Raw genomic sequence first — 23,394 nt, 5'->3', positions numbered from 1 at the left:
AATAGACGTGTAAGAGAAAATAAATAAAATTAGACCGACTTCCTCAGGCTATTCGTCAAAGAGAGGTATGCTTTTGCCCTCACAGATACCGGATCCCGTCTAGAGTCGCCTTTAAATGCGTACCAAAACCATCGCAAGCCACCAATTAGCCCGAGGCCTGAGCGCTCACCAGTCCACGCGGCGCATTGGCCTTCCAACAAAGAGTCGCTCTGCAAAGTTAGATCGGCGGGAACAAAGCACAGCGGCCGCCGGCTTCCGAGAAAGACGGGAAAAATTCATGGGAAGCGAACGCGGCTCGCCTCTTTCGTCAGACGCGTCTTTTGTCGTGCAACGGGGTTTGTGTCCGAACGGGGCCGCGGGTTAAACTTACGCCCACTGATGTGTCGACCGGCGTCCGCAAGGGACGGAGAGCGGCTTTCATTCAGAGCCGTAAAAAAGTCAATTGCGGGTTTCCGCCTGATGCAAACGCGCTTTGGTCGTTTAACAACTTCAACTGTTCTGGTCTGCAACATTAAGGTCTAGGCCACCCCACTTCCACCCCCGCACCTCATCTTCATTTCCTCGTTTCCTCGCTTCCTCGCTTCCTCGCTTCCTCGCTTCCTCGCTTCCTCTTCTCTCGCCTCTTTCGGGGTTTCGGTAATTTCAGTCAATGTAACAAAGTCAGGCCGTTCGGATTCAAGCATTTTTCGTTCTGGTTTAGCGAAGAGACTCATTTGAGTCCTGGCGGTGGAATCGCAGCGGACGCAACCTCGTCGCTGCAGGAAAGAACCCTCATTGCCTGCGGCTTCGGCAACTAACTCCCTCGCGGGTCTTTACTTCCATAACCCGTCCTTAACAGCGTGGCGTTGTGGCTTTACACGCCGGCACCTTGAACTAACGGGCCGCTGTGGCGGGCGGAGGGGCCGCATGTCCGTCGAGCCGCGGAGCGCCAAATGTGCGGCCGAACCGTGGTTTTAGAAGCCTCCAGGAGAAGGATAGCCGGCAGAAGGGCTGCTTTCTTTGTTACATTACCTGAAACAGCTGCGCCCCGCCGGCCTCTCCGGGGTCGGGCACGGTTTGCCTTTCCACATGGGGCATGGCATGGCTGACCGTCTTAACACCGATGATATGTGTCCAAGAGATGCCGTGACATTTGGACTTGCGAAGCCGATCGGACGCGGCATCTCCTGCAACGTCTGATTTTTTTTTTTTCTAAACAACCGATGTGTCACAAGTCCAAATGTCAAGTTCTCCATTGATAAGTTTCATTTCAGATATGAGCCAAGCCTTGATATTGAACCGTGTCCCTTCTTAATTTGCACCGGTCAATAGGGTGACAAAGGCAGTTTGGGAATTCCTGGAAGAATGGTGAGTGACTTGGCCTTGTGCATTAAATGCCCTCTTTCGGCAGTTATGTTTTATCTAGACCAGCCAGAAAAGCAATATGTCCGAACCTGTTTTTATTATTTTCTTTTTCATCGTCGCTGCAGCCGTGCCGTGAATATTGTTATGGCATCGCAGGCCATCTATAACCGGTCGACACACTCAACGACAACGATAATAATAATAGTAGTAAAGCAAAAGCGCACTACTTCCTGTCTGAAAGCCATGGCTTGTATCCGATCTATTTGCGAGGCTGGAGGCGGTATCGTTCTGTGCCACCACGTGATCGACGTCCTCTGCGGGCAGCCGGCCAGTCGCGTGAACTCTTTCCACTAACAAAACGGCTTTTACTTTTACTGTCAGCGCGATCCACCTGGACGCCCTGGGCTTGGTGGAACCCGTGGCTTGTGTTTAACACGGAGCGTGTTCTCCATTCATTCATTCGGAGCTGCGAGGCCGCGTTTCGTCCGCCACCAAATTGCGTTCCGCACCAAATGATCCGACGGCCGGCCATTTCCCCTCCGAGACAGTAAAATAACTCCGAATCGAAGCGGTGGAATAACGACGCCCGCCCTCGTTTACCTTTGACCGGACGCGGAGCGGCGCCGAAGGCACTTGGCTTCCACAAATGTCCCGGTGGCGACCTCCCGCCGGCCGGCCCGAGGCGCCGCATGCCCCGAAGCCCTCCATGTCTCTAACACACTTCCTTTCTCTCTTGTGTCTCCTCCCTCCCGTCACTCCTCTTGCATGTGTCTGTGTCTGCTGTGACTGATCCCAGGGCTTGAAAGGACCCGCGGGGGAGAAGGTAAGTTTAGGATGCGCCCGCCGGAGACCGAACGGCCTCCGCGTCCTGCGCTTTTGTACGTCGCCGCGTCCGACCCCCCCGTGCGCTCCCGCCACGCCGGCGACGCCGCTTTCAAAATGGGCCGTCACCGGACGTGACTTAGTGGGCGGCGGCGGCGGTTGGAAGCTGGCGGCTCGGCGGCCGGCGGTTTGCACAGGTAGCCTGTGATTTATGTCCGGGACGGAGCTCTGCGCTTTCAAACGGCACGAGGGACGGAGCCTGTAAATGGTTTCCCACCCTGGTTGGATTACCTGAACTCTTTACGCTGTGAAACACTAGAGTAACCATTTGTCACTTAAGAGTCTGAGTTCTAATTTAAGAGTCCCCGCAGAAAACGGGGAGGCACTCATAGAGGTCGGAGTGGTGCGCATGAGAAACTTCTTAAAGAGAGCCAATAGAGTTATATACTGAGATAAATGGATCGGGTTACTGCCGCGTTACGCCGACGCTTAAATCTTAGTTGCGTGTCGTGTCGCGACTCGCCGTAAATATTCGTGGCCGTGCGAAGAAGGATCGATCTGGGATTCGAGGTGGGAATAAGGTTTTAAGCTAATTTGGACGGCGGCTCCCACGAGGCATCGCACCGCGAGGAATTGGAAAATAGCTTTCGGTTTCGGGTCACGACCGTCTTCGGATGCGAAGCTTCCGTCCGAGGGAGGAGTTAATGGACTCCAAAGACACGCTGAAAAGTAAAACGCTCGCAAAGTCCGCAAGAATCTCGTCTTAATGCTTGCCTTTGTGCGCCAAACTACCCCCTGAAGACAAACACCAGGTGAAAATGAACGCGTAGCTGGCGGTCTCTTCATCAGGCGAAGGTGCAAAGCTCCCTGCTTTGGACGGGGAGCCGGCGTGGAATCAACTTTGCTTCGCTTCGCCGCTTCTTGCCAGGTTGAACCGGGTAACGGCCGGGTTCCGACCAAGACGGCGACGCAAAACGACATCGAAGGGCTAAGCGGTCGGGGAAATATTCACTTGGATGCGAGCCGGTCGCGGTCGCGGTCGCGGCGGTGGTCTACGATGTGCTAATGCTGTATTTAAGGACCGGTTGGGTTTAGGCACATTAAACTCTTAGCTGGGAAAACATTGCGGGCCGAACCCGAGCTGCAGACAAACAGAGGTCTCCCGTTTCCAAATCAGGTGTTTGCGGCCCATCCATCACGCCGCCCGACTACCTAATGAGGACTTCGTCACGGTTACCGTACAGCACAGTTTGGCTTAGAAAAACATTTACACGATGTGAACGGATGTGGCTCGGAGGAGCCGGCCGTCTGCTTTTCGTCCGGGTAACCGCGCCGAGCACGGATACATTCATCCACGTTCGGCCCGCCGGTCGGCCGAGCCACTTTAACGCGTCGGTCGGTCCAAGCAAGAGCGCTCTGGTATTCTCCGCCTTTCACCCTTTAACTGACCCAGCCCAGCCCGGCGGGAAAAGCACTCGTCCGTCCAGAGCGCCGATGCACCCGAAGTGTTGCTGTCCTTCGCGGACCGCTAATCTCCCTGCAACCTCCCCTGGGAGGAACAGATAAATGACGCGCAGGATGGCGGCAAATTCAATGAAAACAAAGGTGTAACTCAATAGCGCCGCAATGAGCTTCTCTCATCTGTGACTGGCGATGGCGATGGCGAAGGTCCGGTTAGATTTATGCGCGCGAAACCCGCGGGTAGGAAAACATTGCAACTCAGGTCAACGTTTAGAAACTGAAACGGGCGAAATCCAGTTTGCGCGTCCGGTCCGCCCGCACCGCTTCACCTTTTGACGATTCCCTACCAACTGATTCCCCGTCCGAAATGTTGATATATGACATATTTTTGGTTTAGGGGGAAAAGAAACCAAAAAAAAACATTGACTCTACACATATCTGTGGTTTGTAGACGCGAACCGCGCCAGCGCTTTGTCTCGCCGACCGAGGCCCGACACCGACCAGCGCCGCCGTTGCGAAGAACTAGCATCGGCCCTCCGACCCGCCGACCCCTGACGGGAAAAGCGCTCTGACCGCCAAGGTGGCGAGCGGAGGATCGGACGATGCGGTAGATTTCCGGAGCCTTCCGTGGATCTGCATCCAAAAATAATCTCCCGGTGTCTTTTCTATTTCCAGGCGTTCTCCGCTCGCGCGATGAGGATTTTGACCTTTGTGCAATTAGTCTGGTAGAAGCTGGACGGGACGGAGTGGATGAGGAAACACAGGGAAGACATAGATCATCCAGAGGGGAGGAAGAGTAACGCACAAAAAAAAACCGACATGCGAAGAGCCTTTCCAGAACACTGCGCTCTTTAAACAAACAGCTTCTGTGGGTTTTGTGATCGGGCGCTTGGAGCGAGACGCCGGCAAACTTCTTTTTTAAGGAAGACGGAGCGAGAACCGCAGGGAGCCGACGGTCGACCGATGACCTCGGCCGCCGCTTTTGAGGAAACGAGCCCGACGTGTTCTTGCGATTCCGCAGAAATCGTACTTTATGCGATCGCGCCGGTGTCCTCGGGTTATTTATTTTCTTCGTGATTCGGACTTTGCCCTCGCTCCCCCCCGGCCCTCGCAACCGAAAGAAATCCGATCTCCGCGCGCGGATCTGTGGATCTTCACTTGTCGAATCCACCGGAGCTGCAGAAAAGCAAAGACGTCACCGAAAACTGCCTCCGACATAAACGCTCTCTTTCCATCGGCGCCTCCGCCGAGCGATACCACTGATTTGACCGGGAGTGAGAAAACAAAGACGAGGCCCACTAAAGTCCACATTTGCCCCGAAATATTTCCAATCGTGACGGACGACCGGGAGCGGCTGATAGGGTTTCCCTCCGAGAGGAAATAAGCTAATTGGGGAAAGTGCCGGAAACCCGAGTGGAGCCGGCCTGACCTTGGTGGGTTTTGGGGCCGCGGGTCCCCCGGCGCCCCGCGATTTGCACAGTGCCGAAATAGTGCGACCAGGTTACCGAGGAAGGGTTCGCTCTCCATGTGTTTGCGCGTCACTCTTCATCCCGAGTCGAGGGGCGTCTTCACCCCGTCCGAGATGTTACTTCGACCAATCCATTGTATTCATCATCAGGCTTCCTTTCCCTCCAAATTATTCGAGAAAAAGTCTCCATATCCTAAAAACATGACACAAATCTGTCTTCCCGATGTTCCGCGAGGTTTTTGGTGTATTGACGTTGTCGGCGTTTCTTAGTCACCGGGTATTTAAACAGTTTTACCGTCATTTCCGGACCATCGAGCGCACCTGAATAGAAGCCGCAGCGGCTAAAAATGGCTAAATACATGTGTGCGTGTACGTTTAAAGGCCGCACTCGTGTACACGCCGCCGATTCCCACCATATTTACACACAAACATGTTTTAAACCTTAAATTAAACACATACCGCAAACAACCACAAATACGAGCCGTAAATGCACGTGGCTTCACCGGCTGCATGTGAGATCCACAAGCATGGATTTTAAAGAAGGATTCATCCAACACTAACTCAACTCAAAGCTAATCTCAGGGTGGGAGGTGGAGGGGAAGCCAAGACAGGCGAGCTAAGGGTTGGAGAAGGAGAAGGTCCTGGAGAACCTGGACAGGCTTTGCTTTCCAACACTTTTTCATGTTTGGAGTTTTTCTGGCTTTGTACGGCTAAAAGGCTAAAACCACCAATGATTCGCCGTTTCGGGAGCCGGACGGCTTTTAGAAGCACCCGGATTTGAAACGTGCGCTCCTCCGCCGCATCTTAACCCCCCCGCTATGAATGGGATGCTCTCGTCTTCTGAAGCTCTGCCGCCGTTCGGAGCCGACTTTGGCATCCCTTTGGTTTTCCCGCCGACCGGGCCGGCTTTCGCTTCGCTCGCTGACCACCGTCCAAAGCGCGGCTCTCCCCGCGGCTCGGGAGGCTTTGCCGGACCGGCTCGCTCTTGGCCGATCGCAGCATCCGAGTGCGCGGCAGGAGTTCACCGCCGATGCGGACCCGGCTGGGAAAGCAGCCGGAATCCCCTTCGCCGCCTTATATTACAATCACCCGTCCTCTTTGTCTGGCTCTCCGTCCGCAGGGCGCGCCAGGAGAGCCGGGTCTGTCCATCATCGGGCCGAGAGGACCTCCTGTAAGTGTCTCCGCTCTCCCTGCACCTCGTAAATGTCTTATCTCAAATATCTACCTCTCTGCCCGAGAGCCAAGCTTTTTTTTTTTTTATTGCCTCCCATTGTCGTAGCCTTCTGCTTCTCGCATCGGACAACCTTTACCCTCGCCTCGATTAAACCCAACTTTTCGGGGGGTTGTTTTTCCAGGCGATGTAGGGGAGCTCGGTTTTACAGTGAGTCAGCGAAGCGAACCCCTCGCTCGTCCAAAAGGTCGAAGGGGCGAGTCGGCGGCGTCGCTCGCCGAGCCGCCGGGACGTAAATCACATCATTCGGACCCGTTCGTTCGGTCGGGAGGCGAAAACGAGAACCCGAGCCGACCGGGACGGGTTACGTTAACCCGTCCTTTCTGACTCGTGGCCGCGATTTCTCGACGTTTATGTTTTCTCACCGGTTTACCTTTCCTTCACCTTTCAGACAGGTTTATGGTTCCGGCTAACGGAAGCGGAACAGACATCTGCTGTTCCCATCGCCGGTTATTACGACGTCTCCCCGCGCGTGCCAGCTCGGCCCGGACGCCATAAAAGACTTTTCGAACGGATAGCGGTCGGCGGAGGAAGTCCTCTCGCCGCGCGTTAGCGGTCGCCTCGATACCTTCGTATCCTCGCAGGTCAACCTGACAAACGGGTCCGAGGACGCGATCCCGCCTCGGTACTCGAGAATCCGCCGTATCGTTCTGTCTGTTTTCTCAGCGGCGACCGTGATCCGATCTTTTAATTACATTTAAATTTTTCATCTTACGAGAGGCGACGCACCCTCATCGGTGCACCCAGGATGAGAAACATGAAGTAAACTATCATACTTTTATGAAAATATTGAACCTTTGCCGGCGCCCTCTCTGTGTTCAGAGCGGCTCGGCTCGCGTCTTCAGCGTCGCTTCTCTATGTGACAACCGAACGTGATGTCCAGCGGCGGCCGAGATGTTTGGAGATGTTTGGCTCTTCTCACGCCCGCTTTCATGTCAGTCTATCGGCGCTAGAAACACCTTCTTTTTTTCTCTCTCTCCGCAGGGACAACCTGGAACGCGAGGATTTCCAGGCTTTCCAGTAAGTCATAACCGTGATTTGTTGATGGTTGATGCAGTAAATGATGCTTAAAGCCGCGGGCGATTTTTATGACTCTTTCTCATAAAACCCGGAGCGGTTAGAAAGCCGGTAGTGAGCCTGTGAGATTTTCCAGCGACGAGTTATCAGAGGTTCCCCCGCCTCCCTCCGCTAGCTCGCTGGAGCGAAACTCTGCAGACAGTTTGTGCGGGCAAACCTCTTCACACCTGCCTTGTGAAGCCCGTCTGAGCCAAACCGTCGATTTTTGTCCTTTTCCTGACGCCGCATCGGGGCGGAACTCATTCTAGTTCCGACCAATCGGGCGCTCGCGATAGAAGGTGTTTGCGATGGAACGTCTCCGTGGTCGTTTCTGGTCGGCGTGGCTTTATCGTGACGTGACCTCAGATCCCGGCCGACGAATCGAAGTCTTCGTGGGTTGACGGGATCCGGCGCGGGCCGGCGGACCGAGACCTACGGCCCTTCCTTCGCTCGTTCACGTCCGTCCGCCGCGGCGTCTCATCCGAACCTGGTGGATCTATGTGTCTTCTCTCCTGGTCCACCCGGCTCTGTCCTCGATTTAACTCATTCATTCATACGTGCTCATCGTGCATGCAGGCGCCCGTCCCGTCTGTCGCCGGGCGAGAGGCGGGTTCGGTCCGGACGGATCGCCGGGCCACGTAGAAAGACAACCGTTCGCTCGCTCGTTCGCACGTCTCGGTTATTCTGCGCATCTTGAGGAGGAAACCCAGGCAGACACGGGGAGAACATGGAGACCCTCCAAGCAGGGACCCTCCAAATACTCTATGGGGCTCAAATCCAGTGTGTTTTTAAGAAATCCTCTGCGTCCAGCACGACTTCGAACGGCTCTGTGGAGAGTTCAATCGCAGACGCCTGCGGTGGAAATGCAGAACACGTTTAACAACATTTCTGATGAGATCAGACAAGATAAGATAAGATAGACTTTACTGAAATTCAACTGTCACAACAGCATGACTGGTACAAACATCTGCAAACAATAATAATAATAATAGAGAAGAATATGCAGATGGTGGATAGAGATACGAGGGAACAAGACTGTAGTTTCAAATATTTGAGAAGAAACAAAAGGAAAATGCTTGTGCAGAGAATTCTTCTAGAAGTATTAACAGGTGCGCAGTAGTTGATGTGTGGAGTAAAACTAAAATCTGTCCCGGACAATCAGTGAAAGTAATATAAATGTAGCCGTCGCTGTGATAAGTGTGGCCGGTCGACATGGAAAGAAGGGACGGAGGCGGTGCAAAAATGATGCGTACGTCTGTAAATGTATGTATATTCTGATGTGGACTCATTCCTGCTTCCTGCTCTCCTCGTGCTTCCAGGGTCCCATCGGGTTGGACGGCAAGCCCGTGAGTCCCGCCGCCGCCGCCGCCGCCGCCCCTTAGAACGCACAGCAAAACACCGGCCCTCCGAGTGCAGCCACCTGTAACGCAGAGAGCCTTCATGAAGCCAAAGAATGATGAGCGTCATTATTGTAACGCAATCTGCATTAGTGTTATTACAGGGCGGGGTGGAACATGCCACCGTATCTGAGAGGGGTTTTTGAGGGGCTGAAGTCAATTATTTTACCACCTGCACTCACTGTTTAAATCTCCACGCAGGGGCAGAACGGGCCCAAGGGGGACATGGTAAGTACATTTGCAAAAAAAACCAAACCATTTATTCCATTTATTTGGTTTATCTTGCAAAAACATGCATTTTCTTCATCTTATTTTTTGAACGTGATGACAGGGAACTTCAGAAGAGCAAACAAGCTCTTGTGATTTCTGTATTTTTTTTAAAGTTTTGTTTATTTCAGACCCAGGAAGGTTAAGAGGGGAACAAAAGCAAGAGGGTGATTTATGTCGGGGGGTAATGAGGCGGCGGCGGGCCGCTGCTCCCGGGGAGGGTGGAAATAGCATCGGACAGATGGGAGCCGTTAACACACACTCCGCCTTTCACTCCCAGTTAGCGAGTAAAGAAAAAAAAAACCCGGTGCCCAGAACTGATACGGGACGTCCGAGCCGCGGCTCCTCGGCCGACCCGCGGCGGGAACAGCCGACGCCGGGTTTTCGTGCGGCCGAAGCGGGAGATCGTGAGTTTGATGTTTATCGCGACAGAAAACGCCGTTATGTTTGGCCGCTTCCTCTTTGCTCCCGGTTCCATTCCCAATATTTTATTAAAGTCTGACTCATAACCCGCAGGTGCGGCTGGAACGGTCTGCAGTCCAGGCTTCAGACATCCAGAAACCAAAAACCCATTCTAATATTAGCGTTTCATCAATTTGAAAAAAAGGAATACTTTATTTTTATCGTGTTATTTTCATCCGTGTTTCCCATTTTACTTTTTGCAAAGTTGCAAATGTCCGGGGGAAAAAAAAAAATCCCGAGCTATTTAAATCTGCAATACATCAAATTTGACAGTTTCAAATGTCTACATTTCTGCAATTGGCTAATTCCTGGCTGACTGTTTGTACTTTTTCCCGAAATGGTTTCCAACCTCCCCGACATGCTTCGTTCAATTCATTTTATTTCATTTCATCTTATGTTTTACCCGAGCTCTGCGGCTCTTTTTATTTAAATAAGAAACAAAAAAAACAATAAATTATATTAAAAAAACAGGAAATCCTGGAAAGGATTTGTCTGGACACTGATTGCTGGCAATTTCCCCCCCCCCCCAAAAAAAGAAAAGAAAAAAAGAGAAGGATAATGGAGGTCTGTTTTTCTTGAATGACACCGCGGTGTGAGCCGCTTTCGGCCGAGCCGCCGATCTGGTTTGTGTCACGCCGACGGCTGAATTCAGAAGCTCCTGGCGGGCCTCCCTCCGCTTGGAGAGCCATTCCTCACGTCGGGCCGGGGGGGGGGGGGCCTTCACGCAGGGGTTTGTTTTGGAAGCGGGAAATATGAAGGGGGTGGAGGCTGGTCCACTCTGTGACCCGTCTCAAGTGGGCTGCACGTCCATGTTGATTAACACACACACACACACACACTTGATAACTGTCGGTGGGCATTGACCGGCTGCTGGACGGGCAGAGATGCTGCAGCTGTAGAGCAGGAGGTCTCCATCGTGGTTGGGGGTCTTTATTATCGGCATTGAAACCGGACTGGAGCTTGTCTTCTGTTGTCTCTGCAGGGTCAGCGAGGCCCGGCTGGACTCCCGGTAAGAGCCTCCGCTTTATTTCTCACCCGCTGAGTATTCCGACGCCCGACTTGTTCTGATTGGGCTTTGTCTTCCCTGCAGGGGGACCCGGGACCCAAGGGGGAAAAGGTGAGATCTGGCGAGATCGGGCAATCCTACGCCAATAAACATGCGGGGCTTTGCGGCTGAAACGTGCAGCTCAGCGTCGAGCTCGTGCGTCACACGTGTGACGACTCGCGGTCAAAACCCGGCATCGCCGCCGTAAGTGGCTTTGGATAAAAGCGTCTGCCAAATGACTGCATTCTGTTTTTATCTGCTGTACGGAGGCATCAGTCGAAAACAAGAAATGAATGAATGAATAAATAAATAGATCATCGTGGAGAACAAATACGTTTTAATGCCGAGCAATAAGTAAGTCAATAAAAAGATAAATATCCAAGTCACAGAGGTTAGTCGGGCAAACATCAATATGAATAAATAGATAAATGAAGTAATATCTTTCTCGCAGGAGTTAGTGGAGGGCAGACACTCAGATGAAAAAAATCACAGAGATAAAAAGGTAAACAAATAGATAAATATCTGCGTTACAGAGATTACAATATGAATGAATAGATAAATATTCATCTCACAGTGGTGAAAGGAGGACAAATGGATATATATTTTATGAGGATTATTATCATTTGTTGATAGTATAGTATAAACAAGGCCAAGATTTTGCAAGCTCTTATTTGGAAATGGTGAACCTTTAACAGATGTGTAATGTTTTGGTTTGTCATTCATAACCTTATTTAAAGCTTGTTTTCAATCTTCTAAACTGGGTGTTCTTCCTGTCCCGCGCAGGGCGTCTGCGGAGAATACACACACCGGGTAAGAGGCCGCATCGTCGCACCGCCGTCGTCTCGCCACATTTTATCCCATGACCGCGTCGTTTATCCCACGGCGTGACGCGTCTGGTGCAAATTAGCTGGACGGCGTTGCGACACAGACGCCGGCGGCGGCGCGTGTTCTGCAGCCGCTCGGCTGCTCGAGAGAAAACAAGGCCATTACGAGGCGCCTGATGGAGCGTGCAAGGGTTGTGATAAGAGCCTCCAAGTGTGTCAGTGTGTCTGTCTGTGTGTGTGTGTGTGTGTGTGTGTGTGTGTGCGTGTGTGTGTGTGTGTGTGTGGGGGGGGGGGGGGGGGGAAGGGCGATATAGAAGGGGCGCTTTTCAGGCTGGACTTGCCGGCGCATCAAAGTTGCTTTCCTCTCACGCGTTCTAGTTTCTACCAGGCGTTTCGTGTTTAAGCGCATGATTTCCCCGCGGGTTAAGACGCCGCGCCGCCGCCGTGCAGATCTGCACGCCGACGCTCCGGCCGGGAGAGTTCAGGACCGAGACCTCCGCGGCGGAGGAGGGACCCTGAGAGGATGTGATGTCTGGAAGTGTTTTTCATGCAGGTTTCAGAGCCCCGCCGGGTTCTGCGCGGGAGGTCCGTACGTCCCGGGTGGGACCCCTGGGCTTCTGAGGAGGGAACTGGGACTGTTTGCTTTCAAGTCCAACTGAAATTAAAACGGTTGCAGGAAAAATGGCATATCTGCCCCGTAAATCGCCTCGATCCAACGTCGTAAATCCGACGGACGCGGCGATCATCCTCTCCTACGGTTAGCTTCTGGGTTAACGGGCCTCGGCGGCCTCCTCGCTCCCGTCTCCTGTCCGGCCTCCAGGCGTTTCTCATTAAACACAATATCTGAGGCCGCACGTTTTGGACGTGTCCTCAGAAGTGCTGCGTTAAGCTTCATTAAGCTTCTGTTTGTTTATCTGCTGTGCGAGGGGACAACCGCGCGTTATCCCGAGAAGACTCGCTCTCAAGCCCGACTTTGTTTATATGAAATAACCCGTCGACTCATCGAGCCTTCCCGCTGGCGTAACATCGTCCCGCGAGCTTCTCGGTATCAACCCCCAAATTACCTTATCGTCCAGCGCCTTGAAACCCGGCCTGCGGATTTTAAAGGAACGTGTTCTTTCAAAAAAGAAAAAAAAACTAACTAAAATAACATCCTGCATCGTAGCCAGGAGCTATAAAGTGTAAGTATTCTAACATGCCGAGGGGCCGCAGCCAAGGGGCCCCCAAACCCCCTCCATATTCACCCCTTTGGTGTTTCCAAACAATAGCTTTATTTATGTATGCCTTTATTTACCTTATGATTTATGGCGTTGTCAATGTGTAATACGTCGCATTCTTTCCGATCCGGACTGGCCATGCGTGCACGAATAAGCCCAATTATAATAACGCGCCGCCATCCCCGCTGCGCACCACGGGATCTTATTCCAGTTGGACTTCAGAGGCCGAACCGAATCCGGACGTTTACCTGCGTTCCGGCAGCGGCGGTCGAACCCGGGTCGCGTAGAGGTCGGAACCTCCGATGGTTTTTTCCCGTCACCACGACCGTCTCTGACATCATCGACCGACCCCCCCCTTCCTGTCCCCCCCCCCCCCCCGGTGTGCAGGGCCTGTTTGTGCAGGACCTCCCGCTGAAAACCCTGGCTGCCTTGCGCTCCAGCCAGCCTCTGACGCTGAAGGTTTGTGGGTCGATAGCCCCGGGCGGGGGGGTGCCACCGAGTCGTGCCGCAAAGAGAGCCCGGGCGCCCCTCTGCCCCCCCCACGCTCCGCCGGCAGATCCACGCTGTCACCGGACAAAATGGCCGCGAGGTCGCCAGATTCACGGTTCAATAAGGTCACGGCTGTTGGAACGGAGAGAAACATTTGTAGAGATCCGTCTCTCCGCGGCCGGAGATCGATGCTCGCTTCTGTCTCATCGGCCTGCAAATATTAAAACGGAGCCGTCAAAGAGAAGCGAGTACGACAGGCAGAACGCGGTCACGGTTAGCGTGACGCTAAAGAAGGAGGTCCAAGATCATTATATTGGCTGGATTGAACCGGAAAGGCCTGATGGCTCATCGAAAACGAGAGATTTGGTCTGAACGCGGCTTAAACGTGACCGCATGCCTTCGTTCTCGTCCGTATTTCTTCATTTTAATCTTGCCGGCCCTCGATTTGTGTCGCTGGAAGTGACGGACAAGAAGCACTTGCCTACTTTTCTATCATCTGTTCCCCGACTTATATTCACCCGTCACACGCTTGACATATTTCCACGGCGGCGTCGGCCTAATTGGCGACTGTAGTAGAACTGTGTCGTGTCCCATTGAAAACACCGACTAGCGCTACGTTCTGTAAGCGAGGCTTCACCTTCTGCAGCCGGCTGTGTGGAAATATGTAAGGCATGATAAAGAAGACTTTGAAAAGTAGGCAAGCTGCGCTCAGGCGGTTCCTCTCGGTGCGGAGGGGCGGGGCGGACCGAGGTATCACCGTCCTATCAGTGTCAACTTGTATTTGACGATGCTGGTGGTCTCAACAGAAGCGGCGTATTGTACAGCCCTGTGTTGGACAGTCGGCCACAGTAAGTCCCGGATGCTACCTTACTTCCGTACTCTCTTTGTGGCAAGACTGGCACCCACCCGATCTCTGCGGTGCAACCTAAGGACCTGGCTGTCCCCCGGGCACCTGATGCATATCCACACCTCCATAGGAGTCGCGTAGGCGCTAAAACCAGCGCGCCGAGCGAGCACCAATTGGCAATCGCACGGTGCCCGAAGACACTCGGCTAAAGCGAGAGCGTCGCCCGTCCGATGCGACGCGAGCGCGGACGGGTCGCGCGACGTAACCCCGTTGACCCGTTGGCCGTAAGGATACAAATGACAAAGCGGTTCGTTTCGGAACACAGCCCGGATTTTTTAGCCGACCTTTTCGTCGACGAGCTTCCGGTCAGAATCCCGGACTGGAAGGCTTCCTGTGCATCAGGACCTCCCGCCAGCCCAGGCCCGTAGTTTGCATCTTTGTCTTTTTCCTCCCTCCCGTCCGGTTCTTCTCTGGTTTTCCACCCGTCCCCTTTTCACTCTCATGTTATGTTCTATGTTTCTCCCATCCCTCCCGCGTTCTTCTTCTTCTTCTCCCCTTTCTGTGGCCTCCTGGTGACCTTTGCCCCGTGACCTTTATGCACCTCTGGCCACCTGTGCTTTGCGACTCCCCCAGATGTTGCCCATCAGCGTGCGCAACATGCCCTCAATAAGCCCTCTAATCCTAAAACGCCTCAAGGTACAATTCTCTCTTCCCCGCCAGCACAACCTGCCCGTTCCTCTATCTATCCTGTGGATGCCAACTGCCAATCGACCGTCGCCAAAACCGCCTCGCGCTTCAATTAACCAAATGTTGGCTGGTCCTGCTTTGAGTGTTTGGGGTCTTGCCCTCCGCTGAAGGCTCTCCACCGTACCACATGTGTGACGCCGCTTTTCCTCTCAATTCAAAATCGGGCAAATCGACTTTCTGACCGAAATCGGTCACCGAGTCGCCGCAGAGCTTCAGTTTCACGAAGCTGCGAACTCATCCGAGAGCGATCCTGCGCCGAGCCATCCTGAAGTGACTTCGTGTCCAAACTCAGCGACTTTGTGAGGCTCCAAGTCACAAAAGGAACATAAGACATGCCTTGAAAGAGGAAAGACTCTCGACGTGGACCCGAACATTTCCCGCCTCCCGCGTCCTGAGGAAAAAAGTCCTAGAGGTTGTTATCGGAGTCAAGAAGGAAGTCAAGAGTTACGATGTGAGAAGTTGTTGGAGGCCATGGACCAGCATCTACGCTAAAGCGTCTTAAATAAGCCACAACCGTGTCGCAAACATTGCGTTGCTATAACCCGAAATCAGTTGTTTTTTTTTTTTCCTTTTAAGAGGCACCAGCTGCCTTTCGGCCACCGGCGTTCAACTCGATCCGCGAGTGGAGACCGATCCTGACAGCCGTACCAACCGGAGACGGTTCCTCCGTTCCCACATTTGACCCCGAGGCGGCGTTAAACTCGGCAAAAGTGCTTATTGGAGCCCACGATCCTTCCCCGAAAACCAAACCCGAGCGGTTTGGGAGGCCTCGGTATCTGGCCCGGCTCCAGCCGCTGTCAGGGTGCGCTAAGAATGTTCCCGAGGACGGATCGGACGCTCGCAAACAGACGCCGCCTCTCAGTTTAGACCCAGGCTCTCCGAGTCTGCGGAACCCGACCCCCGACATGGAGGCCACAGGCGCTCCTCGCCGGGTCACCTTTTAAAGGTGTTTTTTTTCTTCATTTAGTTGGATTCTTTTTTCATTATGTATTTATTTTGTAGTCATTCAGCGAATTCAAGGTCATTCATGGCTGCTTTTCAAGAAATTTCCCAAAAGGCCAGTTTTTTTGCTGATTTTCAGGTTGTTTGCTCATTTGTAATACAGTACTTGAGGGGAAATCTACAATTACGCAATAAAATAAACAAGTCAATGGGAAAAAAAAATAAACCAAACTAGAAGATTATGAGTGGGAATATAAAGGCCTACTTGTGTCTTTTAGCAATTTGTACTTGGCACTTGCCATCAAGTCCAATGCAAGCCATGTAGAATAAATAGATACCGTGCAAATCACTCAAAATGGAGTGCCGGAAGTCCTACGGCGTAGAAAATGTTTCTCAAAAGAAAGAGTGTCCAATGAAATCAAAGTATTTAGGTAAAAATGCAGACGCTGAACGATCCCCCTGTCACATTATGAAACCACCGCGCTGCAGTCACATGTCCGTCTCCCTGGAGCTCCTCCGGAGATGTGAAGTCCTGGACTTTTTGAACGCAGACCTGAGGAGACACCAGACCAAGCGTTTTGCGTTCGAGGCTCCGACGGCGTCGGTCTCTGGCGCAGGTCGGCCCAGTTGGCATCCGCTCTGTGTTTTTAGCAGGCTGTGCTACGGCCACGCATCGCACCTTGTTTGGAGACGGGCGCTGAAGACACACACACACACACACACACACACACACACACGTTGTTCCCGTGTCTCAATTCGCATCGGCTCTCTCCGATAATGATTGTTGATATGATGGGATTTCCATCTTGACAGAAAAGAGGGAAGAAAAAACAAAAACCTGCGGATGTTTTGTCTCAGCGTGGTTACGTCTGGCCGGACGGCGGAGTTCTTCAGCCATCTTGGCAGAGATGAGTGTGTGTGTCCGACCCCCGAGACAAACATCCGCGGACATAAATCATAACAGGACACATTGTTTTCTTCAAGGCAGGACACGGTGATAAAATACGGGTCTAAGGTTGATGGATATGTTCTCCATTATCTCAGGAGCGAGATCTTTGCCAAACCCGGCAGTGTCCTTCTCCGCCGCCGCCGCCGCCGCCGAGCTACTGTACGTGCACGTTCTCCTGCAGAACCCGCTGATTACCGGGGCGTCTGATCGCCCGCCAACACACATTAGGAAACCGGCTAAGTCGGACCACATGTGCAAATAAATCGCGGTCCGCTCCGAAACGCATTATGTCTGATGGCGTGTAAAGTTCCCGCCCCTGCGTGTAAATCAATCCATCCAGACGGGGGTGACCTGCAGAAATCAGGAAATTGATTTTATAAATTGTAAAGGATGAGTAGGCGCAAATGTTCTTGCGTGAGTCACCGGAGACCCCGCCGAGTCGTACCCGTCCTCCTCATATCCTGTTCTCAAGATGCGATTTCTTTCATTTTCTTCGGTCTCGGCCCGGATCGGAGATGTTCTCCGCCGTCGTCAGCGGAGCCTCGCTCCGCTAGGCTGAAGGGTCCGCGTTCAAAATTAGCGCCGAACACACATATTAAATTCACCGTTTCTAATTCAATCCGCTTCCGAAAGGCTATTTTGGAGAAGCTGAAATCGACACCGACGTGCGCGAGCTCCGGCGCCCCGCTCTCCAAACAAAGTGACGAAGAAGAAACGGCATCGCGGCCATATCTGTGGTACAATATCCTCAACTCAAAGTTGGCTCGCCGGCATTCTGCGCAGCTTTCGTATCCCGCGCCCCCGTCCACAATGTGCTCAAGTGTCATCTCATGATCAAAGTCGACCGAAATAGACCAAAGCAAAAACAGGTGATGGAAATGAGGTTGGAGACGGTCAAAGATAGTATCTGGCATCGGAAGTGAACCGAGTCAACGACCCCCCGCCTTCCCTCCGTCTGTCTCTGCACTTCCGAGCCACTGCCCCGAGTTAAAGTGTAACTCGCGCCAACTATTTGGGGGTCCGTGGGTCAAAGTCGCACTTTGCTGACCGGAGGCCTCGACCAAAACGGAAGAAGAACCTAGAACTCAACGGCAAGGTTTGAGCGAGCGCAGTAAAATAACGGCGTAACAACCATCGTACCGAGCCTGCATGTTGGGCCGCTGTCGCAGCATGTGACATCCCTCCGACCCGACGCCATCTACTAACGGTTCTTGTTAGGTGACCGATCAAAATGTGAAGCTTTGCTAAAGGCCTTCTCCTTAGCTATCTTAAGGTATGCTTCGAGAAGGGAGTTCTCACGGTGCTTTTCGGGACACCGAGTAAGAAAAGCTTCTGACCTGGAGTTTTTCTCAAGCGACAGGGTCGGGAGGCTCCTTACTCTGGACTCATGTTCCGATCCCGGGTAAGAAGCCTCCATGGAGGTGCTGGACCCTGACACCTGGGCGAACACCGTTGATCAGGAAGCACGGTGGACCTTTAACGCGGACGTGCTCCCCGAAAACGAACATCCCTCGCCAAGCATCGTAATGGCTTCCCCCGCTTCCCGGCTAACCCTGGTCTCTGCGACCTCCCCTCCTCTGCTGCAGTATTTGCGGTGCGGTGTGCGGTTGTGGTGTCGGCATGGCCCGCCTGAAGCGCTCTCTCCAGACAGTTTGTAATTCAAGGTCTCTCAGCAGGGCGAGCCTGGTATTCAAGGACCCCCGGGACCTCCGGGACCCCCCGGTCTCCCAGGCAACCCGGGTCTGAATGGAGCCAGCGGCCCTCCGGTGAGTATCTCTCCGAACCCAGATGTCGGACGACCAAAAGAAGATGAGTATGAGGACTCCTTTAAATATCTATGGAACAAATTAATGAATACATGGTTTTTAGCATTTACTCCCCTCAGAATCATCTCACTCCGAACCATTTTATGTTATTTAGTGCGTTGAGTCTCTCTGTCCTTGCTGGATTTGTCCGGCACTGAATGTTGTGTTCAGACCAACCAACAGAAAGGAATGTTCGGTCTCACCGTTTGTAAAACACACAAAAAAAAGGAAACCAGGTCGAAGCGACGGCTCTCCTTGGTTAGTTTGCGTCCCCGAAGCGGCCGACATATTATCATCCCGGTGCGTGGCGGTTCATGGCCGACTCATCTGCCTCCAACCCATGAAACTGCTGGAGATAAACTGTAACTTTGAGGATCAACTCCCAAAGAAGGCTCTCAAATAGCCTTTTAAAGGCTTATTTTGTGAATATATATATATATATAATTTCTTTTAATTGTATTTTTTTTTTAGTCATTATTAAAATGTGGTGAAGGTTCCCCAGGTCAAGGTCAAAGTCTAATCTTATCCTGGCAACTAAACCAATGATATAACTATATAGATATCCTTATTTTTTCAGATTTTTTCACCCCAGTGGTTATGTATATTATTTAATAACACATGGTTTGGCCTTTAGGAAAGACAATGGAAAATGACGGTCGATCATTTAACTGAAAATATGCAAATGATCATTTGTTCCTCCAGGGCAAGCCAGGGGAGCCGGGTAAACCTGGAAAAGACCCAAGGGTGCGTTCGGGTTCGGCCCTTTTCGTTCTTTTTATTATTTTTCCAGAGCTTTCTCATAAGTGAGCGTTTGTTTCCCTGACGTGAACCTTATTGCATTTTCCTTCATTGTTTTTGCAGCTTCTACCCGGACTGAAGGTAAACAATGTCCGCTCTTGTCCAAACAGCAAAAATTTCAATTGTGAAACCGCATGATTGGAGCGACCGAGCGACCCGGAGTTATTACAGAGAAGAACCTGTTTCCACTCAGTCTCTGTGCGGCCGCTCTAAAGTTCTCACCGACCGCCTCCCACTCAGCAGAAAACCTGCAGAACTCTGCCGGTCTTTGCACAAGATGAGTCAATCGCCTCATGATACGTGAATTGTCACGGATTATTTGGAACAAGGAATGCGGATTCGCGAGTTCAAAGAAGCGCGAGGAGTCCTTGAAACGCCTCTCGCTCGGGAATACGAACGGCGCTCGCGGCGGGAAGCGGTTCTCGCCGCTGGGCCTTCGGCTCGAGCCCTCGCCGGCGGCGGCGAGAGCCAGGGATGCGTTTGAGCGGAAGCGTCTCTTTGAAGCTCTCGAAGGGAGCCGTCGGCTGCAAAACACCGCATTTGAAACGGCCGCTCGTCACGTGCTAAACCCTCTGCAAATGCTTTGTTTGTCCTTCCAGGGTGAGCCAGGAGTGCCGGGACAAAAGGTGAGATCCCCCCCTCCGAACGCGAAAATAATACTCGACTCCGGATTCCGTGATCTTGTCGGATTGGCTGAGAATATTCCGGTACACAATCTGCTCGAGCCATTACGAGTTGCGAACAGGATTACCAGAAACCATAACCGTCATTTATCACCGCTAACACGCCGGGCTTTTATCTGACAAATTGGACGTCGGAAAAGTCCGACGTCAGCCGGTCGGTCGGTCGGACCGCCGTTTCGCTGCAGTTCAGTTTTATTAATATGGCGCCGCATCGGGACATAAGTTATCTCAAGGCGCTTGAGGCAGGTCTAGGCCGCACTCTTTATAATATCATTTACAGAGGCCAGCAGTCGGCCAAAGGAGCGAGGAAAAGAAACCCTTCAACTGGTAGAAACTTTGAGGAGAAGCGACTGGCGGCCGTCTGCCTGGACCGGGCCGAGCGAGGGAGCAAAAGTGTCGAATGAAACTAATGAAAAAGTGATCAGATGCTAGCGGTTAGCAACGCAGTGACGGTCGTGAGCCGATGATAACCAAGAGTTAGACTTGATGACAAGACGGCGGGTCCATCGGAGGGGAATCTGACGAATGAAGGCCAAAAATCCCACATCTTGGGGGCGTGAAGTCCTACTTGAGGACACAAAGTACAATGAGCCCTTTCTGGGCTTTTGTAGGCGAGGAGAGGGATTTTAAGTCCGATTTAACCGGGAGCCAATTCAAGGTGCCTGGAAAGCACTTTCTCCAGGATCTCCCGCAAGGTTAGATATGTAGGTGAAGAACACGTGCGGATCCAGAGGAGGCTTTTTAAAAAGAGTCTAAGTGGCCGAAACATTGAAGGGCAGGGAAAGCAACAAGCTAGCTGCCCTCCACAGGGAGGGGGTGAACGGTCTCCAGCGCAGGATAAGCCGATCGAATAATCGATGAATCGGTGAAGCGGCGAATGGACGATGAGTATCATTTGATTCACTTCTAAAACCATAAGTGTAAACGCATGCAAAATATTAAACGCAAAACCTATAAAAGGCAGAGTTACGACTGCATCGCGGTAAACGGGCAAATATATTTCAGATAAAAGGCAGTTGCCCGGAAAGAAATAATAGCGGCCGTAAAAGGTTGTTTAGACGGAGCCAGTCTTTTTTCCGGAGATGATATAAGACGTGGAGGGACCTCCGAAGTCAAAGCGGAAAGCTGCTTCTCTGGAAAGCAGCGGGGTTCTTCCTCCTCCCGTCTGATCTGTTTGGAAAGTGTTCCTCTGTGTTTTCCGGTTTGACGGGGGAAAGAAGCGGCCGCGAGCGTGGACTTCCCCGCGACTGGACATTCAGCAGGTGTGCTTGTGTCTCGCAGGGTGATCAGGGTGACGTCGGCCCGCCGGGTCTCCACGGAGGGAAGGTGAGTCAACTCCTTCCTGCACCTCCACCTCTTTATTCCTGTGGATTTGTCACGGATACATAAATGCTGTTGGACGGAACAGACAGTCGATTGAAACGCTTCAATAATCATACGGCTAAAACATTCATGATAAATGAAAACAAAGCACACGACCTCACAAAATCGTGCGGTTAGCGTCTCGGCTAGCATTTATAGATTTGACATTTAAAGCGCTCACTGCTTATTGGATCATAAAGGAAAGGGCACCGTCGTAAAGAAAAATGAAAGACGTATTCTTTTGCACGTAAGGTTGTACAATGAATGATGGAGGGACGTTCTCGTATTCATGGCGCTGTGTTTTTATGCACCCGAGTTATATTGTGAATTGGATAAATATACAACGCAGCTCCTGATGCTTCACAAGCAGAATCTCCACTCTATGAGGTCACGCTGCCAACGTTCTGGACGGAGCTCGTCCTTCACAAGGCGTTTGCTCTGGTTGGGCAGCCGCTGGCCAACCTTTTTAACCGTGAGCTTCTGCAAGAGGATTGTCTCGTATAAAAGCTGTTCATCTTGCTTCGTTCCTCCGTCAAATCACCCTCAAATCTCCGCGACATTTCCCTCCGTGCGCTTGACGAGCTGAAAGTCACCAGGAGGGCAGAGTCTTGAAGCAGGGGTCAGTGAACACTACTTTACTTTGCCAACTCCTGCTGTGGGAGAGCATTTTAATGCCTCTTCCACCCCATCTAGTGGAGCGCTGTGAATGCTGTCACTTCCTTCAGTCACTTGGAGAATTGACTTCTTTTATGAAGGGGAGAAGCAAGATTATTTACCTGCTTCCTTTTAAAGTTGGGTTGTTTTAAAACAGACAGTAGTTAAAGACAGCTGCCTCCCTTTGTCCCAGTGGCCCTTAGGAGTACTGCTTTAAACCTCCGTTCAGTGAGCTGTGGGCTTGTGAGAGTGCACAGCACAGGAGGCCATCAACTGGCTCCCTGGACTTGTATGCTTCCTGTGCTTTTCCTGTACTGACTTGAAATCTGCGATGTGTCAAGAATCTATTCGGGGGAAAGTGACGTGACCGGAATTGAACACACTCATTGAAAGATGACACATCAGCCCTCTGCTTCGATAGGAATACATGGATTCTTGCTGTCGCCTCCAGACCGTCTGCTGAGTCCATGTGAAAAGTTGATTTGAAACATTTTCTCGAGGCAAGCATCAGATCAGAAAAACTGAAGTAGGTTTATCTTTCGGAGAAAGCAATATCAGAACAAGGTGATTGTGTTAATTTAAGAGTTGGAGGGAACCCAGGACTGATACATCAGGGCCAAGGGAATGTTGCAATACTGAACACTGGGTTTAGTCGACTTTAGTTTAGTTGCACATGAAAGGAAAGCATACATATATATATATATATATTAGGTTAAGTAAGTTAAGTGTTATAAAACCAGTATATAAAAAATGTGCTGGAGGAGGCGATACACCCATCAGGTGTCCCTCCAGCTGTCAGACACACAACCTAATAACGTACAGTACAAATACAATACGTCCTCCCGCAGTGCAAGAACATGCACTAGTTCATGAGAGCCGGACTTGCCTTATGAATGAGAAAGGAAGGCTTGTAAGCCTCTACATGTGGCCCTGTGATTAACTGAGGACGGGTCCGGAGTGAAGCCGCCTCTCGTCGAGCGACGGCCGGGACCGACTCCAGCAACCCTGAAGCAACCCTGAAGCAACCCTGCGACCCGCAGAGCAGGAGAAGCCGTTCAGATAATGAATGGATCATTTGAAAACTGAGCATACAATTTGACCCAATAAAAAATGCTTTACAGATGTTTTAAGCAGTTACAATCAGTCAAGTGGAGGAATGGCATCCAAAAGAATATAAAGAAATGTTCAAAAACCAATGAATTGATCGTTTAGAGTTATAAAAGCAACACCATTTGTCCTAAAAAAGATCTGAAGAAATGATGGGTTCTCCAGCTGGCAGACGCTGCGGCCTGCCCGCCGAAATACTCCAACAAATCCAAAAAGTTTGTTATGATTCAGAAGATAAATGTCTGGAGCGAGCCCTCCCTCCTTGCCAGGCAGCCGTGGCAGTGCTCCGGTTGCCATGGTGGCAGCAGCAGCAGCAGCAGCAGCAGCAGCAGCAGCAGAACGAGCTCCAGCCCTTCGCTCGTGTGTTTTCCCCATTAAGGGGAATACAGATGGATAGATCGCAGGAAAAAACTTGAG

The 23,394-nt window shown here is 51.8% G+C and overlaps 1 protein-coding gene across 14 annotated transcripts in view; it reads left to right on the top strand.

Moving 5' to 3' along the window:
- The window catches only part of col13a1 (collagen, type XIII, alpha 1), a 64,048-nt gene that overhangs the window by 13,554 nt on the left and 27,100 nt on the right, over window positions 1–23,394 (top strand). For 8 of the 14 annotated variants that reach the window (XM_086163469.1, XM_086163461.1, XM_086163410.1 and 5 more), the window contains exons 4-19: window positions 1,312–1,347; window positions 2,141–2,167; window positions 6,216–6,266; window positions 7,311–7,346; window positions 8,702–8,728; window positions 8,981–9,007; window positions 10,491–10,517; window positions 10,599–10,625; window positions 11,337–11,363; window positions 13,890–13,931; window positions 14,564–14,626; window positions 18,242–18,334; window positions 19,076–19,117; window positions 19,235–19,252; window positions 19,771–19,797; window positions 21,136–21,180. In XM_086163469.1, coding sequence (XP_086019595.1) covers window positions 1,345–1,347; window positions 2,141–2,167; window positions 6,216–6,266; window positions 7,311–7,346; window positions 8,702–8,728; window positions 8,981–9,007; window positions 10,491–10,517; window positions 10,599–10,625; window positions 11,337–11,363; window positions 13,890–13,931; window positions 14,564–14,626; window positions 18,242–18,334; window positions 19,076–19,117; window positions 19,235–19,252; window positions 19,771–19,797; window positions 21,136–21,180 — 582 coding nt within the window. In that variant the 5' untranslated portion in view covers window positions 1,312–1,344. Of the gene's footprint in view, window positions 1–1,271; window positions 1,348–2,140; window positions 2,168–6,215; window positions 6,267–7,310; window positions 7,347–8,701; window positions 8,729–8,980; window positions 9,008–10,490; window positions 10,518–10,598; window positions 10,626–11,336; window positions 11,364–13,889; window positions 13,932–14,563; window positions 14,627–18,241; window positions 18,335–19,075; window positions 19,118–19,234; window positions 19,253–19,770; window positions 19,798–21,135; window positions 21,181–23,394 lie in introns of those variants that run through there. The other 6 variants (XM_086163383.1, XM_086163374.1, XM_086163428.1 and 3 more) reach the window with 6 other exon arrangements.

The sequence above is a fragment of the Fistularia commersonii genome, chromosome 2 (assembly GCF_037954325.1).
Source record: "Fistularia commersonii isolate RoL2024-O1a breed Wild chromosome 2, RoL_Fcom_v1.0, whole genome shotgun sequence".
Taxonomy (NCBI): domain Eukaryota; kingdom Metazoa; phylum Chordata; class Actinopteri; order Syngnathiformes; family Fistulariidae; genus Fistularia; species Fistularia commersonii.
The sequence above is the reverse complement of the archived record's forward strand: the minus strand, read 5'-3'. Positions and strand labels throughout refer to the sequence as shown.